The sequence below is a fragment of the Folsomia candida genome, unplaced genomic scaffold (genome assembly GCF_002217175.1).
Source record: "Folsomia candida strain VU population unplaced genomic scaffold, ASM221717v1 Fcan01_Sc001, whole genome shotgun sequence".
NCBI classification, from domain to species: Eukaryota; Metazoa; Arthropoda; class Collembola; order Entomobryomorpha; family Isotomidae; genus Folsomia; species Folsomia candida.
The window spans coordinates 13,533,418-13,551,103 of record NW_019091193.1 but is presented as its reverse complement, the minus strand read 5'-3'; the positions used below and the strand labels follow the sequence as shown (position 1 = coordinate 13,551,103).

The window sequence follows — 17,686 nt, the reverse complement described above, 5'->3', positions numbered from 1 at the left end:
TGTATCATCTCATCGGAACATGGCCCATTCCCACTTTCCTCCTTCTCGTCCTCCTCCTTTTCCTCTTTCAACTCGACGAACAAGGAAGAAACAATGTTTTATCGCTTCATCATCATCATCATTCCAATCCTTTGCTCGGCATCTCTTTTCAGATTCAGGAACTCTGGGAGATTTCCTGAGAGAGGGTTGGATTACCCTTGTCTTCAAAGATTGGTAATAAAATCCAATACGTGACAGTTTCCGAGACCTGTCGAGGAGAAAGAAATCAAACTGGTAGCATCCGGTGGTGAAAGTAGGTGAAAGTGGTGGTGGTGTGGTAGTGATGATGGAGATATAGATTTTCTCTCAAGGGAGACCTGTGTATGAGAGAGAAAGCTTAAAACCTCACACTGACTGACTTTGATCCCATACACACACGACTTGTCTTCCCCCACACCGCCACCACCACCACCACCACCACCACCACCACTACCACCACACTGCCTCTAATAGGCAAATCTGTGGAGGAGAAAGGAGAAGAAAGTAGTCTCTCTTTCTCTTCTTCTGCGCTGGATGGATGCAAAGAATGTCTGTGTGTGAGTATCAAAGAGAATTTTGGGAGATTCTGATCAGTTTTATATGGTTGGATCCTTGTAAGGTGTTCACCAACCGGACTCTCTGAGTGAGAGCATGTCGTCGTGGTACGAGTGTGTGGGTATTTTCATGTAACAGGGTATTTGAAGGAGGAGGAGGAGGAGGACCACGGCGGAGAGGAACGAGTCGCGACAGAGTCCGATTTTCCAGTCGTTTTTTGTTATAGAACCACCAACAGCAGAAGCAGCAGCAGCAGCAGGAGAAGAGCAGACCACCGAGAAAGGAACATTGCACAGAGTGAGATAGACAAGAAGAGTGAAGAGTGGTCTGGCATTTGTTCAGTGTTTGACGCATGTATGAAAATAAAAAAAGAGAGTTTAAACCAAAACCATCATCCATCTTTGACAAGGGGGATGAGGTGGTTGGATGGTTAACGACTCCACACAATCAGCATTAGTGGCAGAATGTATTCGAATTCATTGACAGTGTTATTGTCCGTATTTTTACTAGTGAATGGTTTAGACTTGGAATGTAGTGTGGAAACTATTGAGCAACTTTTTACCTCCTCCACTTTGTCAGAGTCGGAGAGGAAATGTGAACTTTGTGAAATACTCAAGAGTAAACTAGACATCTCTCACTGCCAAACTAATTTACTTCCTGCACCCTGCATAAGTAGCAACCCGTATCAGCACCCTCCTCAACTCTTCTACTTTAACCAGTCCGATAATAATAATCCTCACCAAAGTCAACAATCCATCCATTGGGACAGAGTAATCCCGTCGAATAATAATAATAATAATAATAATAACGACCAACCTATTTTCCACGTCCTCATCAAAAGGTTAGTTATTGCAAAAACTGTTTCACCTTCATCATGCAGTACTATATGATTTCTCTTGTTTTCTCTCTCTCTCTGTCTCTATATTTAATCTCATTTTGTTCAAACAAACCTTGTTTCCTGTTACTATTTATTACTTAGTCTCATTCTGCATTATGAGTTCTGCGTTGAACAAACAAACAAAATTTAACTCGCACTAATAATCGTAAATTTCTCCATAGGAGTAATAACAATGATGATCAAGAGCAGCCAGAGTACCTTTATCTTACTTTTCCAACCTACCCTACCAAGATTTTACCAAAAATATGCAGCAGAAGACAGCACCCTCTTCACAGTCCCTTTGGTCATTTATGTCCCCTCAACACAAAGGTAGATCAAATTAGCCTTCTAAACACCATCTTCTCCCCCTTTCTCCCCCCTCTTTGTCTCACCACATTTGACCCCAACCACATGTGACCCTCAAATATGCCTAAATAAATATGCCACAATATTTCATATTGCAATTTTTTTATTTCTACAGTGTGTCGAGGATGAGTCCATCAATGTTGGGTACATTTGTGAATGTGAGGACGAATGCAATAAAACGTGGTTGCTTCGAAAAATATTGGAATGGGTCTGAATAAGATAACTTTAAAAGCATGCGTATCTTTCTCAATAGTATATTTTTTACATTTGGCATATTTTCAGATCCAAATTGTTTGCATTGTAATTTGCGTCCTCCTCTGGTAAACTCACATTTTATCACGCCAAATAAGTAAAAAAAATGCATAGTGCATAATTTGATTGCATTTTTCCCATGCAGTTTGGTTGTCTACTGGTTGAGGAAGACTAAAGTTGGACAATGGGCCATGTATGTACATAAACAAGATGCATAAACACTATGATTATTTACTTTGCTTTATTGCATTTTACGAATTTTTTAGATGGCCAATAACTGAGTCAATTTTATTCGGATCAATACTTCTCTACATTTCTGTCATACTTAAAATTGAGATTCCATCAAATACTGCTTTGCTTTGTCTGCTTGAACCATGGGCCAGAGAACTTGGCTTCACACTTGTCTATGGAGGAATTCTTCTTAAAATTTACAGGCAAGAAAAATCATTCATTCAGCACTTTTGGAAAATACAATTCATGAATAATTCAATGTCCACAGATCTCTTGTAGAGTTTCGCACTCGGAAAGCACATCGGTACTGCTACTTAATTACATTCCGTATTGAAATAATTTTTTAATGAGGGGTGATGCACAATATTTTTTTCCAGATGGGTGGTTAGAGAAAAAGATATTCTCAGGTATTTGTTGACGATGACGATGGTTATCGTCTTTTACATGACCAGCTGGACTGTCACCAATAAGTACTATTCCGGAGATGGTGGTATAGAATTCCATGACCATCTTTACTGCCCTGTCACGTGGTGGCATCGGGTTACAGAATTTGGTAACTTATTGCTATCACATGTCTTATTAAATTCAATGTTTAGTTCAATTTGAACAAGCTTTATATGGGATTTATTTGCAGGGGAGGTGCTATTTCTATGCGTTGGCCTCAACATGGCGTGGCACCTGCGTCGTGCCCCTGTGTCTCCGTTTAAAAGCTATTATACTGCTGCACTACTTCTCGAAGTATGTAACCCTTCCTCGAATTTGTTAAACACATACAGCTAAAAAAAAGTTACGAAAATATTGCTAAATCTCAAATTATAACATTTTTCTAGTCCACAACGAACGTCATTGGAATTGTTATCCGAGAATGTAGGTTCATATTTGTGGATGAGGATGAAATATTCTTGATGGTGCTCCATTTCGTCAAGTGTCAAATCACCACCACAATCATAATATTCCTTGTGGTGGCCCCAAAGGTATGTAAAAGCAGTACCATAACTCGAGGAACAAATAAATAAATAACACTAATAACTTGAATAGCTATATTACATCCGTGAAGAAAAAAGGAAACGTCAACTGCGACGAGGTGATACCACAACCAGTGGTCTCGGGGCTGGACGAAAAGCTCTGGAAGCAGCCATCAACAATGGTGATCTCGACTTTGCTGATATTAATATCGCCGACATGGACCCACAGGTAAAAATTCATATAAAAAATTTAGATTTTCTGGGATTGTCCTAAAGAATTGCTTGTCCTTACATTGTTTGGTGAACCACCTTTCACCCGCAGGATATTCGCGTAAGTTTTGCAACTTTAATGGTCTGGCCTTATTAAGTAATTGATGTTTACTGTCAAATTGTAGTTGGAGTTGAAACGAGTCTATACCCAACTGGAGCTTTTGAGGAACAAGACCATGCGGAAAGGTTAGAACCAAAACCTAAAGGTTCGCTATTTATTTTCTGATGGGTGGTTCGGGAACAAAATCTAATCAAAATCGGACCAAATGTGCTATAGGGCCAACATACATAGAATCTAAATCATGTGCATTTTATATAAATTATAAACTAGACAACCCCCACATCTCACGTCGACGGGGTGGACGGAAACAAACGCATCGACGATTCAGCCTCCAGGTTTGACTCTTCCATTTCCTTTTTAAATAATTATTATAAAAAATTGCTTAGAGTGAAACAGTCAATAATTCTCGTTTCCCTCTCAAGAAAAAGGGCAGCCGTGACAAGGTGCGATATATTAATCATTCATAGGAATTTTATAGTCTACAACATTTCCTTTGAGAATGATTTGTAATCTTATAACAATGAGAAAAAAACACAATAGTTTATAGCGCTGCTGCTGCTGCTTTTTTATCCCTTTTAAACTTTGTCATTAAATTAACGATGACGTATCCCCTTCTCCTTCGGCATCATTTATCCGATTTTTACATTTTTCAACAAAATCAGCCTCAGCTTATACAAATACGTTTGCATCGCATCGCCGCCATTATCACAATATTATTACTTGATTGAACGCTGCATACATATTCACACATCAAGTAGAAAATATTATTCTTTTGTTCTTCATTACACCGTAACAATTTAAGCGAGCGAGCATTATTGGACTAAAATTGTATAAAATTGAATTTTGTAAAGGCACTCCGACGTCAACAGCAGCAACAGCAACATTACCAGCAACAACCCCAACCACAAAGATTCCGAGGAGGTTACGCCCACGACGACATTGAAGATTCAGTTTGCAGTATTGAAGGTCCTTCAACATATTCCGAAGCTGGGCGCTAATTTTATTCGTAGTCGAAACAAGGAGATTTTTGAAAAAAAACAAAGCCATACGATAATTATTATTATGATTATTAAACTTGCTACAATAATACCATTTCTTACATACATACTTTTAGTCTGCTACGTATACTACTTCATATAATAATAATAATAATAATAAAACAATAGTTAATTTGTCCTTATGTATTGCTATGTGGGGACCAATGCGTCATAACATGAATGCCAAAAATAAAAGTTGTCTATGTGATGCTGTACGTCATCTTGTTCTGTGATATGACCTTGCTTAAGTTCATTCCTTCTCGCAACCAGTCAAGCCCGAAGCACACCCACCAGCCCAACGAACAGCCTGGTCCAACAACAATTGTTCACATTCACGACCATCTACGTACGACGCTCTGGTTTTATAACAATAAAGGCACGCTACCAAAATGCGAGCTGCCACCATCATCGCGAACCCGAGTACGTGAGCACCACTCCTGGAGCCAGAGAGAGAGGTCTATAGCACACAAACAACTTGCGTGCTGGGCCAAGTAGTCTCCATGCGAAAAGAGAGCCAGAGTGTATAATGTACATAGAATATTGCGAATATTTTTTGCATGGTCTCTCTCTGGAGGCAAATCTCTCCGCACTGCTCTATGTACGGCTACATAACGTAGCTCCTCAAGAGCAATATATCTCTCTTCTTGTCGTCCCACTAAATCTCATCCAGGTTAACTTTCCTCGATCGATTTTAATGCACAGCCACTGACTACTCGTTATCACCGGGAAGTACAAAAATTAGAGGCAGTTAGTTAAGTGGGCAAATCTCACCTCATCATCATCAACAACAATTAAAGAACAACATGGAGTTTAAACGACGTCGCATGATTAAAAGTGAGATTGACAGACTCTTGAGTGACGAGGGGACGAGGAATTTGCTCAGCGGAATCAAAGTGATCCAAAAGAGTAAAAAGTTGACGAGGATTGTAACGAGGAATAGGGTGCCCAGTATCAAGAAGAACGCCAACTCCACAAGAGGCATCATTATTGACAGTGGGGCAAGTCCCATCAGCAGTAGTGTGACTGGCACTAATAGAGTTAAGGATGCGAGAAACAGTAACGAGAAAACTAAAAAAATCATCAAAAAATCACTCAGTCTTTTACATAGTAATAAAATTAATAATGGTAAAATAACCACATCCACTAATAGCAGTACCAGTGTTAGTGGTAAGATAACCAATGGTGGCAAAATGAATGGTGGGGCGACAAAGTTGAGCAATGGTGTCCGTGCTAATAGTGCTGGTGCTGGTCACACAACAACAACAACAACGTCGTCAACCAAGGGGGGCTCTCCTGCGACCGGAAATGGGGTTACCTCGTCGAAAGTGAGCAGTTCGACGCCCTCGCTTCCACTCCTCGCCTCCCTCGTGCGTGGAAACGTGGCGTTCATCACCTTGTCGTACCAAAACCATTCCTGCGTCCTACGAACTCAGGTATTTCCCTTCTCCACAATTATTTTCAATCGTTCGAAATCAAATGGGTGTGTAATGGGTATGTGTTTTGGAGGATTTACGTGACTTGGTCCGGAAATTAGAAGAATATGAATCTCGCAGAGGAATCAGTGTGATAGGTAAGGAAAAATAATATATTTATTCATATGCATACATTTATTTTGGTGCATTTTTAAAATGTGACCACGCAAAAATGGTACCGAGTGTATATACCTAATAAATCATTTTAAAGAAATAATTACACTATTAATATTTTTTTAATTTTAGTGATGAATAGTTCCAGTGATAGATTTTTCTGTGATGGCCTTGATTATAAGGTAAGGTTACTAAATACTTATAATTATGTGGAAAAACATTTAGAATTGGATGTTCATAAATAAATGTATTTTGTAACTTTTTAAGGAACTTATTCATGCGGATCTCAACAAACGTAAAAATGCCGTTCAACTTCGAATCAACTGCATCAAGTAATTTACCTATTTAAATAATAATTATTATTATTAGAAACTTATTTAAAAAATTACTTGTTAAAAGATTATTTATTTATCGGGCTTATTTTTTTCTCAGAAATGTTTTGAACACGCTGGCGAAAAGTAAAAACTTTTGATTGCTTCTGTTAACGGTGGAAAAGTGAACAGGTAACTTTTGTTGAATTTTCTACTAAAAGTTAATTTTTTCTATTTTTATTTTTTCTAAAATATTCCTTTACTACTTTCGGGCATTTTTGAAACAATTCTTACACAGTTTTATTAATCTTGCGCTGGATGAGAAATTCTCAAATCTGCCCTCAATAAATTCAAAAATAAATTTTAAAATTCTGAAATTAAATCATTTAATGAATTGATTTGCTCATTTTAGTGAAATGTAAATGTTTAATGTATGGAATTTATTTGAAACAGCTTTGGCTTGGTACTCCTTGGGCTGTTCGACCTGGTTTATGCGAATGACAAAGCAACATTCAGCCTACAAAAGTATTTCACTCTCAAACAACCTCCGGAAGGAATCTCCGTTTTCAGTCAGATGCAATTACAAACACCAACAGTGAGTATTTAGCTTATAATATGTTGGCTCAATGTCAATAAAATTTTATTAATATGCAAATATCCTTCATTATTGTTTTATTGATATGCGTGTTGCATTTAACCTTTTTTATAGATGAAATCGTTTCTTTACATGGGAAAAGTATGCACTGCGTCTGAGATGTACCAAAATGGGTTTTTAGTGACCGAAGTTCTTTGGGATGGGAGTCGATACCATGAACAATTAGCTTCAAAACTTCAAAACGTCAATGCTAACGAACATACAAAGTCAATTTATAAAACATACTCATCAAAAAATACAAAACAACTCGGTAATGATTTAGCACACGAATTTAGTATCCTCGAATGCACATGGGTTTCCGATTCATGGCAAAAGTGTGTACTGCAACAGTTGCATCGCGATCGTCATAATAATTAGTAATAATTAGATAATCAAATTTCTCTATAAATTGAAATTCGGCTCTTCCTTGTACTCGGCGTAATTTTATAAATATAGGTACTCGTTACTCTTATTAGTAAACATTAATATGTTGTGATTACAATTCTGTACGGTGCTGCTAATCTGTAATAATAAATCTCGAACAATATCGATCGGCGCTTTTTCAATAAAATAAGACGATTTAACAAACATTGTCATTACTTATAACCTAAAATTCTAATATCGCTATTAATCTTGCAGTCTTCTTCGTTGGTTGCGTCTGGTTGGCTGGTCAGTCGTATTCTTCGCTACTTGGTCTCCTCCAAGGAGTTCACGAACAAATTTAAAACGGGATAGAAAACACCACCATACAATCATCCATCCTGAAATTTATTGTTTAAATTTGTTATACTTTTCGGTGCATAATTTCATTGGTTAATTTTTATAGCATTCATAATTTCATGATGCATTTAGCAAGGCGTCATTTGAATCTGCAAAGTGTCGCAATTCGTCGCATATCTTATACGAAGGGTTAGATAGATAAATAAACAACAAATAAATCCGTCAAACAACAAGACGTAAAGTCGACCTATAAAATCTGTTAAACTTTCTTAATTCTTTTATCTTCGTATGCTCATGTATATGTTAGTTGGGTTATCTCATCATTAAAAATCTGCCATTGTACACAGTGGAAAATTATTTCAAGTATATTGAGTAGGGATTGAATGAACAAATAGTAACAACAAAAACATAAAATTTAAATAGAATATGCACAAAAAAAACATGGAATTCAAGAGCTCGCTGATCTGGGGCAGCGTCTGTGAGTGAGCTGTTGATGCTAATTGTTAGTAGTAGTTTCATAACCTTTGCGGAAGAAGGAAAAGATGTAAAGAGCTAAAATTATATTATGTGATAGCCTTGTCAATCACAAATGCTTCTAATCAAACCAAATGCATGGTAGACAGAACAGTTAATCATATAATGTATAATAATTAGCATATAAAATCGTCTATGTGATTTGATTGCAACAGGGCACACTGCACGAGCTGTGATGATAACAAGAATAAAATTCCATGCAACTCATGACAAAACTGATGATGACTTTTGTCTCATACGAACGAAGCAAAGTCTGCAGTTCAGTTCAACAGGATAAATCCACATATGGCTGGTTTTGTGGTAAAATTACTACACAATTAACTCGCAGTGCACTTTGTACCCGACCAAGAAGAAGTCCACATAAGACTCAACGACCTATGGACTGGTTTGGTTTGTTGGATAATTAACTCATGACGTGAAATTAGCCTGCTATACGGAACATACTGCATAAATAAATGTCTGTCTATTTGAGGCGCATTTAATTACTGCCTCAGTCAGGCTGACTGAATGATCACACGTACACATTACGTAGGATTTGACTGAAAATGTAAAGTCTAAAATCCGTATAGAAAATGTTTATGGTCAGTACATCACGTCTCGAAATTTGTAAAATGTCCACAAAATTAACTGAATAAAAAATGCTCATGTAAACAACTTGACCTACCAAGTGCAACGAATATGAGAACAGACACCATCGCTATGACGACGGAGCTGGAAGTAATTAACAAATAGTTCCAGATATTGTCAATTTCGCCCTCGGTGTTGTCCATCTTCTTGAAATCTGAGGTCAACTTTCTTCGTCTGTTTGATTATCAATTTGAATACAACCGGCGATTGGTGAGATGATCTTTTTAATCCACCTGATGATGCTGATGATGATGATGAGGCGACTCGTCAATAAAGGGTTGACGTCAACTTGTTGTTTGCCACATTTGCATGTATTTATTTACTCTATATTAAAACAAAAAAATAAATAGTCAGGTTTGTCAACTATTTGTTTTCATACGCATGACATGTATTAGAATGAGTTTGTAAATATAAAGATGTGTATATAGTTTCTTGATAATATTTGCGGCAACAAGTTTTTGTTTTTGTAATCAAATGTAGCACGTGGTTCTTTTTTAATACAAACCTTACTTTTTGTACATATGTGTATTAAATGTTCAGCAGCGAATTCAGTCCCCCATTCACGCGTTTGTTTTGACAAAACGGAATCTTACAATAAACAAATTCTGCTTTTGTGTACGAAGAAAGCCGAAGGTCTATGCGGATTTTACGTAACAGAGATTCTCTCGTTTTGGCAGATTTTACCCTCATCATATGATCACGAACGAAATGCGAACCAAACAAGTATGTAGTTGCATTTAAACGCCAACAACTCAGTTTTCATTGGATGAAAAAGCAGGATGGGCTGTTAGGCAGAGCACAATTTGCCAATCACGAGTTTTTAATATTCATAAAGCAGTAGTAAGCAAGTAAGTAAGAACTTTGTACATTCAACATTAGTTTAAAGTCATGGTTCCATGTAACAAACTACGAGATGCTGGTAGGGTCTTCTCACTCATACAAAATAACCGAACCATTTCTCACATGCATCAAGTCAGGTAGGCGATTCCGTCTCAAAGCTCGAACACGTATTATATTTTCCCCTCCATAATAAAATAACGGACGGAAAAACACTGGCTGCATTGCAGAATCCACTGCTGAATAACTGGCGGAGAGATATTTGACCATAAAGTTGAAGCTGGACTTCGCCCAACCAGCCTGTTAATAAATATCGCTCGCTGAACAAATTCTTTACTATTACACCGACGACAGCTCTGAGCTTGACATCTCCCTCTCCTCACACACTCTGTGTTTCGAGAGTGCATTATTACATGCAGTTTTAGGAAATCTTACAAAGTGGTTCATAAATTTCTTAAATAAAATGTATTTACTCAACAATTCGCACCGATTTGCTCCCCGACTTGGCCGAGTGGCTCTATTTCATAGCCAACCTGCTCCAGCTGCCATCACGGAAGCGAGCAAGGACATCAATTATGCCGTTTTACCCAAAAAGGTGAGCCAGTATTTTTATGTTGAACTCGAGCTGTACATCTTGTCTGAACATATGTCAATAATTGGTGACTAATTTGTTTTTTCCAGGTCTCAGAGTTTATCGAGGAAGCCGTGAGAGTTTGCGCTCCTTCCGCAATCCACGTTTGTGATGGGAGTGCAAGCGAAAATGAAAACTTGACAAATCTCATGGTGCAAAAAGGAACTCTTCAAGCTTTGCCGAAATATGACAATTGGTGAGTTTTCACTTTTTACATTTCCAAATTGGCGACAAGAAAAATGCAGAAACATATTGAAGAAAATCTCATAAACATTGAGTGCGTGGTTGCATCATCTTGTTGTAACTACTGCAATGCAGCAGGAGTAGGAGTAGGAGTCATACATTTACACGGTATTGCGATTACATGCGAAAATTCAGGTTCATGTTGCATTACTTTTACTTACGTCTCGTTCGAGTTGCGTTTGACCAAGTTGAGATTGAGACTACTACACTTTAGTGGCTTGCATGTGTGTAATTTGGGAATGTTGCAATTTATTGATCCCGGATTCGCTCTCTATTTGCCGATAAGAATAATTGATTAATATTAAACTAGACGTAATTTCCAGCCTGATTGAGCCGCTCTTGATCCTGCATTAATACTATTAGTGTCAGCAGTCTAGTCTGATACGTATGACGTAAATGGCACAAGCAAATTTACAAATGGTTTAGTCATCAGCATCAATGCTGGAATTGTACATTCAAGGTTTTTCGGTTGATAACTCTCTTTTCAAGTGTGGTTACACAAACTGCTGTTAAAGTAGAGATGACAGATAACAATACGTGTTTTTTAACTTGGCCAAATAGCCAATTTTAGTTGTTTTCAATAATCCTTTTTAACCCACATATATTTAACACATGCACAAATTTACGTGTTTTGCGTTGTTACAATACAGAAATCAATCATTGGTTCAAAAATATTCTTTTTAAAAATGAGTACGCTGCCAAATGGGAAGGAAAAGGTTGACCGAAACTTTAAAATTAGGGCAAAATGCCCAAGGATGTCAAGTTTCTTGGCTTATTGTATTTATGTATGTATGATGCGATGGGCCGCTGGGTGTCAAATATTTCATTTTCACATTTTCACACTCGCTTGAGTCTTCAAATTTCGGGTCTCCCGACTTTCATAAACATTTTGAAAGGGTTGAAAATTTAAAAGTGTTCACCTTTCTCATCTATTTTTAATTTCTCTCTGCTGCGTCGACCAAGCCCACAAGTGCATTCGTTCTATTAGAAGATATTCTAATAATGAGGAAGGGTGTGTACATATTTTTGTATTGCTCAAAATGAATGCACCTTCACTTCACCTTGAAATACTATGCCTGCACACACATAAATCTAATATTCATCATCGTCAAACATGAATGGATTTGTAAAACTATGTATCAGTAATTAATTTATATAAGAAATAATTTTTAATATGCAACTTCACGTCTTGGTAAAAACATCTCACTCATTCCAGTACGTATAGAATGGTCATGCAAATGATGAATATTATGATCATGGCATAATCATTCTATTAATTAAATCGTAATTGCAGTTGGCTAGCGCGAACGGACCCAAAGGACGTAGCCCGAGTTGAGTCTCGAACCGTGATCAGCACGGAACGACGAGAGCAAGTGATCCCCAATGGCAAAAACCCAACGCCTGGAGCTCGTAAGCATCTAATCAAGTTCCACGCGTTCTCTCTCCACTACGCCCATGGTGAGGTCTCATGTGTTTTGTTCCAAAATTTGCAGTGCCCAACTGGATGAGTCCTCAACAGCTTAATTCCGAAGTTATGAAACGGTTTCCAAACTCGATGAAAGGTGGGCTGACGTTCCATGCACACATTTTATTCCAAATCCTGAGCAAACAATTGACTAATCCGACTTGTAGCAGTTTTGCGATTATGTTAATCTGCTCGTCGTCATGACTGTGATGGGCTATGCAATTTATATTTATGAGCATCTTTTAACTCTCCAGGGCGAACCATGTACGTGATCCCGTTTTCCATGGGCCCTGTCGGTTCTGGATTGAGTAAGATTGGTATCCAATTGACGGATTCTCCATACGTGGCGTCGAGTATGAGGATTATGACACGCATGGGGTCAGATGTGCTGCAACTCTTAACTGAAAATCATGATATGGACTTTGTTAAGTAAGAAAAACTGCCTCAGTCACTCACACGATAAAATTCAATGATCTTTGTTGCATTGCTCAACGACTACTATACTACATAATCGTCACGAGTGTGAAACCAGCCAAACATCTCATGACCTCAATCCACATTTCGTGGTACATTTCGTGTAGTAATACGTAAAATTTGCTGATTATCAGATGCCTCCATTCGATTGGTCGACCTCTGGAGGTTGGGTCTTCTGACGTACCATGGCCTTGTAACCCCGAAGATACGATGATAAGTCACAAACCAGAAACCAATGAAATTATCTCGTACGGCTCAGGTTATGGTGGAAATTCGCTTCTTGGTAAAAAGTGCTTGGCTCTGCGTCTCGGATCTTGGTTAGGTAAATATGTACTCTTTATGTATATGCACATGCATCGTTGCTCAATGCAAGAGAAAAATTACTTATCGGTCAATGCCTACTTTATTTTTAGCTAAAAAAGAAGGATGGTTAGCTGAGGTAACTATGCACAATATTTCACATGTTCTTCATGATGATAAGATAAAAGATCAGCAGGGTGGAGATGATTGATAGTAACATTTTTCATTTATTTTAATTATAGCACATGCTGATTCTTGGTATGTAAATTTACATACTTGTTGAGTAAAGATAATCAATTATACTAATTAAAAAATGTGTCCTATCCAAATAAATACCCGAATCTATTATGCGAATAGGCATCACAAATCCACAAGGGGTCAAAAAATATATTGCCGCAGCATTTCCATCAGCTTGTGGCAAAACAAATTTGGCAATGATGACGCCAAAGCTTCCAGGATGGAAGGTAACTCATAACACATTACAACTAAGCTTTGTCAGTTAGTATGTAGTAGTACTTGTGAGAAATTATATACACAAGTTGGGTTATGCCATACACTCATCTCACGTGTTTCTTCAAACTTTGTAAACAGGTCGAATGCGTTGGAGATGACATTGCATGGATGAGATTTAATAAAAAGACTGGAATGTTACATGGTATGGAAATATGCCAACATAATAAATGACATGATTAAGAATATTTCAGAATTTGTAAATTTTATGTAAATTTTCTAATTTCAGCAATTAATCCCGAGAACGGATTTTTTGGAGTGGCCCCAGGAACCAGTGATAATACGAACCCTGTGGCAATGGCGACAATATTCAAGGACACGGTGTTCACCAATGTTGCCAGTACAAGTGATGGTGGGGTGTGGTGGGAAGGGCTGCCACTCCCAAAAGCTCCCACGACTGTGACCAGCTGGACTGGTGAAGCCAATTGGAGCCCTTCAACTCACAAAACCCCTGCTGCACATCCTAATTCTAGATTTTGCTCGCCGGCGAAGCAATGTCCTATTTTGGATGCTTCATGGTACGTAGTGCAGACACCTCAGGATAAGACATGCTCAACAGTCAGGTTTATCAAAAACTTTATTTGTATTCCATAGGGAAGACCCTGAAGGAGTTCCAATCTCTGCAATCCTTTTTGGCGGACGCAGGCCAGAAGGGGTTCCACTTGTCTATGAAAGTTATGACTGGGGTAAGCACTGGAATTACAATCGTGCATAATTATTTAAAAAATTGATTTGAATGAAAATGACTAGAGTATGAATTATTATTTCAGATCATGGTGTGTACATGGGTGCCTCAATGAGGAGCGAGGCTACGGCTGCTGCAGAATTTAAGGTTTGTAATAATATTTTTGAACTCAATTGCGTCTTATAATAACTCAAATCTAAACTGTGATGTAATTATTGTACGAATAGGGAAAAGTTGTAATGCACGATCCATTTGCAATGAGGCCATTTGTTGGTTATAATATGGGCGATTATTTCAACCACTGGCTCAGCTTCAAAGGGAAACATCACAGATTACCAAAAATTTTCCATGTCAATTGGTTCAGGAAGGATGCTCAGGTATTATTCAGGCTCTTTTTTTAAATTACATTCAAATATGCAGAAACATACAGTTTACAAAAAATGTACAAAAGATTTCAAAATTACTAGAATTAATATTATTTATAAATATTGCAGGGAAGTTTCCTGTGGCCTGGATTCGGTGATAATGTCAGAGTTCTTGACTGGATTTTACGACGAGTTGACGGTGAATCGAATTCTGCATTGGAAACTCCAATCGGCTACGTTCCAAGAGAAAGTGCATTTAACGTGGAAGGACTGGACAAAATCAAATGGGATGAACTATTTTCCTTGCCAAAGGACTTTTGGCTCAACGAATTGTCCGCAATTGAAAAATACTTTAGCGATAATATAGGAACTGGTAAGAATGTTTCCTTGTAGCATTATAATAATTCTTAAATTATGCCATGTCATTCTCCAGGATCTTGATTGATTGTAATGTTGATGGTAACGTCCATTTCTTATTTCTTAACAGATTTACCTCCAAATCTCACAGCTCAATTAGAGCAAATTAGGAGACGATTTAACAAGAATTAAAGAAGAAAAAGTGTAAATAACTATTTATTGCTGTTTACATTCAGAAATTTCTTCTGCTGATTTTTTGGGATATTCTGTACTTAAGTTATTTTCTATCTCCATTGAACCATTACTTTGATCAGCCGTGGCGTCCTCCGTTTTATCATCCACATGATTCGAGTCTATTTTTTTTAGGATAGCACAAAGTATTATTTTTACACTGCATCACAATCATCAACAACGAAATAAATGAATAAAGTTCAATTTAATAAATTTGAAATTAATAATAACAATGAATCATTACCATTTTTCTTTCTTGGTGAACGCGAAGCTGCTCTTCTGTCATTTTGGTCTTGCATTTTAATTCTCAAAATTTTCAAATGTGATTCACACTCGGTTTTTGTATGCTTCACATATTTTAGCTCCTTCCTACATTCGAATAATTCTCGTTCCAAGTTAATTTTAGCTAAAAGCAATTTGTCTCTATCGGCACTTATCCGTTCTAAATTGGTACTCAGAACTTCGTTTCCTTTGTATTCGGATAGTCTTTTCATGTATTCATCCCGTATTGAATCCAAACGCTCACACAGTTTCTGCAAACAGTCACGCATACATTATGACTGCACATAAGTTAAATTCGACACAAATTGAAAGTCCTTTAATTACCTCAAACAAATTCACCCTTTCAGATTTGAGCTGCTTAAATTCTTTGATAACTTGTTCTTCTGATTTTTGAAGTAGTTGAAGTTGATGATTTACTGCATTATGACGAAAATCACCTCTGTCAACTGTAGATTGAAGTTCTATGTTTTCTGCAGTTAACTTTGTTACGCGATCTTGAAGTCTTTTTAATTCATCCTCAACTACATAAATCAAACAGAAAATATGTATGTCGTGACTACTGTGAACACTAATTATTACCACCTAATATTATAAAAAATGTATATGTATGCACCTTTTACCCTCCTTTCTTCAACTTCTGAAAATAATGAATTTCCTCTCGATTTTCCTGTATCACATTTGTCTAGTGTTTGCTGCTGATTCTGTTGGAGGTGTTCCTTTCTTTCCACCTCCAGTTGTCGAATTCTTTCTTGTTGTTCCAGTATTGTTAATTGCTTCCCCTCAATGTCTTCATTTAATTCGGTGATCCTATTTCGCTGTGACTCGATTGCATCATTGTACTCCCTGAGTCTATCACTTTGGCTCGACACTGTATCATTTGCTCTTCCAAGTGCTTTCTCCTTTTCTGACAAACTTTCCTGTAAATTATAATACAAAAGTTATTAGCTCAAGATTATTTATACGGCTAAAAGTCTGGTTGATAATAATTAATTGGCATATTACCAAAAGAGTTTCGTAATTATCGGTGCTAATGGGATGGTTAGATTTCCTATTCATTGCTTCAATATTTCGAAGTTTCTGATGTTCCAAACTCAATTTGAGGGCTTCCACTTGTTCTCGCAGCTTATCAGCTTCATCTCGCGAAGAATTGACATCCTCATTAAGTGCTTCAGTCTGACAAAAAATATGTTCATTCATCCATTTTTTCTATGTATTCTACTTAATTTCCAGCTATCATAAATCATAATACTCACCCGTTCTAATAAAGCCACCTCTCGCGTCTTGAAGTCCCCTGCAATTTTCTCCAATTGCTCCTTGTGTTCTCGTTCCTTTTCTTTCAACTCGTCCCGGAGATAATCAATTTCCGTCGTGGAGGCACTTCGAAGACTTTCTAGCCGCAAATTTAGCCGATGGTTCTCTTGTCGAAGTTCTTCTAATTCGTCCATAATTATTACTATTCACAACAACCTTTTATAAAGTCTAGTCGTTAATGCGTAATGTACTATGCCGATAGTTTCTAGTACTTTATGTTAGACCTACTTTCTCCAGCAATTTCTTCTACACCTATTATTATTATTTGTTGTCTGTGAAAAAACACAACAATTTGTTTCAAGAGTATTTTACAGGGTGATGTAGTACCGTTTGTTCTAAATCACGAAATTATTATTGTCCACAATTTACGGACGATTAAACAACCAAATGTAATCACTGGACTTATCAATAGGACTTTTTCCCTAAATATCATATCGATTTAGATAAATTAATGGACCAATCATTAATTATAAGGTCCCTATGCATACTGCATTGTATTTTATCCTGTCCTTTACGATCTTTTATTATTATCTAGTTGTGCACACGGTCAGAGTTATAAGGTTAAACTCTAATAAAACAACCTTCATAGTTATCACTCTCCTCCTTAATAAACGGTAGAAAAATTATCAAGTTGAGTACAAAACTAAGGAATGATGATAATTCATGAGATCTCCAGTTTAACCGTTAACTTGAGTCTTTTTAATCCGACATTACACCAAAGTTGTGAACTGCCTGCCTAACTAATATTGATGGACTTTTATGCATTTACGCATGGAAGCGAACTAAATAAAAAAACATAAGCCGTTATTTTATCGCTTTCTCCCCTTGTGCAAATAAAGTTGAACAAATCGCAAATAATAGCGAATTTTGCCTGTGCAAATTGTGACGAGTGAGGTGGGCACAACCCAGCAGAGATTCTGAATCTATCTCCGTGTTATTATTATGGGACTT

At 37.2% G+C, this 17,686-nt stretch overlaps 4 protein-coding genes and 1 long non-coding RNA gene across 6 annotated transcripts; 3 read left to right on the top strand and 2 right to left on the bottom strand.

The window, feature by feature from the left end:
* The first annotated feature begins 91 nt into the window (after positions 1-91).
* LOC110842743 (probable G-protein coupled receptor 158) lies at positions 92-4,852 on the top strand. 2 transcript variants are annotated; one of them, XM_035844951.1, is made up of 16 exons: positions 92-1,414; positions 1,633-1,780; positions 1,932-2,024; positions 2,099-2,136; positions 2,214-2,261; positions 2,335-2,502; positions 2,568-2,603; positions 2,677-2,852; positions 2,934-3,037; positions 3,130-3,273; positions 3,338-3,493; positions 3,587-3,595; positions 3,660-3,720; positions 3,866-3,930; positions 4,018-4,038; positions 4,447-4,852. In XM_035844951.1, the coding sequence occupies exons 1-16, from the start codon at positions 1,038-1,040 to the stop codon at positions 4,591-4,593; spliced, it is 1,791 nt and encodes a 596-aa protein (XP_035700844.1). In that variant the 5' UTR covers positions 92-1,037; the 3' UTR covers positions 4,594-4,852. The 2 variants fall into 2 exon arrangements, with proteins under 2 accessions (XP_035700844.1, XP_035700849.1); XM_035844956.1 differs by lacking the exon at positions 4,018-4,038.
* A 265-nt stretch (positions 4,853-5,117) lies between these two features.
* On the top strand, positions 5,118-7,725 carry LOC110847446. The gene is made up of 7 exons (XM_022094395.2): positions 5,118-6,065; positions 6,139-6,202; positions 6,351-6,400; positions 6,486-6,550; positions 6,651-6,721; positions 6,983-7,124; positions 7,239-7,725. The coding sequence occupies exons 1-5, from the start codon at positions 5,436-5,438 to the stop codon at positions 6,688-6,690; spliced, it is 849 nt and encodes a 282-aa protein (XP_021950087.1). The 5' UTR covers positions 5,118-5,435; the 3' UTR covers positions 6,691-6,721; positions 6,983-7,124; positions 7,239-7,725.
* Positions 7,376-9,794, bottom strand: LOC110847456. The gene is made up of 3 exons (XR_002547648.2): positions 9,555-9,794; positions 9,082-9,368; positions 7,376-7,924 (listed from the first exon to the last, which is right to left on the bottom strand). It is a non-coding gene; the product is annotated as an uncharacterized LOC110847456 (long non-coding RNA).
* A 219-nt stretch (positions 9,795-10,013) lies between these two features.
* On the top strand, positions 10,014-15,366 carry LOC110847440 (phosphoenolpyruvate carboxykinase [GTP], mitochondrial). The gene is made up of 16 exons (XM_022094384.2): positions 10,014-10,476; positions 10,563-10,708; positions 12,050-12,165; positions 12,249-12,317; positions 12,475-12,649; positions 12,829-13,016; positions 13,108-13,133; positions 13,237-13,252; positions 13,352-13,458; positions 13,586-13,649; positions 13,734-14,022; positions 14,099-14,190; positions 14,275-14,336; positions 14,417-14,566; positions 14,684-14,927; positions 15,042-15,366. Exons 1-16 carry the CDS (start codon positions 10,345-10,347, stop codon positions 15,101-15,103), a joined length of 1,938 nt encoding a protein of 645 aa, XP_021950076.1. The 5' UTR covers positions 10,014-10,344; the 3' UTR covers positions 15,104-15,366.
* Positions 14,995-17,661, bottom strand: LOC110842734 (protein Spindly). The gene is made up of 6 exons (XM_022088535.2): positions 16,678-17,661; positions 16,427-16,597; positions 16,038-16,341; positions 15,749-15,945; positions 15,387-15,675; positions 14,995-15,264 (listed from the first exon to the last, which is right to left on the bottom strand). The coding sequence occupies exons 1-6, from the start codon at positions 16,867-16,869 to the stop codon at positions 15,128-15,130; spliced, it is 1,290 nt and encodes a 429-aa protein (XP_021944227.1). The 5' UTR covers positions 16,870-17,661; the 3' UTR covers positions 14,995-15,127.
* Positions 17,662-17,686: the final 25 nt, after the last annotated feature.

Coding starts and splice junctions, on each gene's coding strand:
- LOC110842743 (XM_035844951.1), top strand. CDS start 1,038: ATGTATTCGAATTCATTGACAGTGTTATTGTCCGTATTTTTACTAGTG. Junction 2,137..2,213: donor GTAATTTGCGTCCTCCTCTG/GTAAACTCACAT, acceptor TTTCCCATGCAG/TTTGGTTGTCTACTGGTTGA. Junction 2,503..2,567: donor ATTCTTCTTAAAATTTACAG/GCAAGAAAAATC, acceptor CAATGTCCACAG/ATCTCTTGTAGAGTTTCGCA.
- LOC110847446 (XM_022094395.2), top strand. CDS start 5,436: ATGGAGTTTAAACGACGTCGCATGATTAAAAGTGAGATTGACAGACTC. Junction 6,066..6,138: donor CCTGCGTCCTACGAACTCAG/GTATTTCCCTTC, acceptor TGTGTTTTGGAG/GATTTACGTGACTTGGTCCG. Junction 6,401..6,485: donor GTGATGGCCTTGATTATAAG/GTAAGGTTACTA, acceptor TAACTTTTTAAG/GAACTTATTCATGCGGATCT.
- LOC110847440 (XM_022094384.2), top strand. CDS start 10,345: ATGTATTTACTCAACAATTCGCACCGATTTGCTCCCCGACTTGGCCGA. Junction 12,318..12,474: donor GTTTCCAAACTCGATGAAAG/GTGGGCTGACGT, acceptor TTAACTCTCCAG/GGCGAACCATGTACGTGATC. Junction 14,191..14,274: donor CTATGAAAGTTATGACTGGG/GTAAGCACTGGA, acceptor TTATTATTTCAG/ATCATGGTGTGTACATGGGT.
- LOC110842734 (XM_022088535.2), bottom strand. CDS start 16,869: ATGGACGAATTAGAAGAACTTCGACAAGAGAACCATCGGCTAAATTTG. Junction 16,598..16,677: donor AGGTGGCTTTATTAGAACGG/GTGAGTATTATG, acceptor ATTTTTTGTCAG/ACTGAAGCACTTAATGAGGA. Junction 16,342..16,426: donor ATAATTACGAAACTCTTTTG/GTAATATGCCAA, acceptor TATAATTTACAG/GAAAGTTTGTCAGAAAAGGA.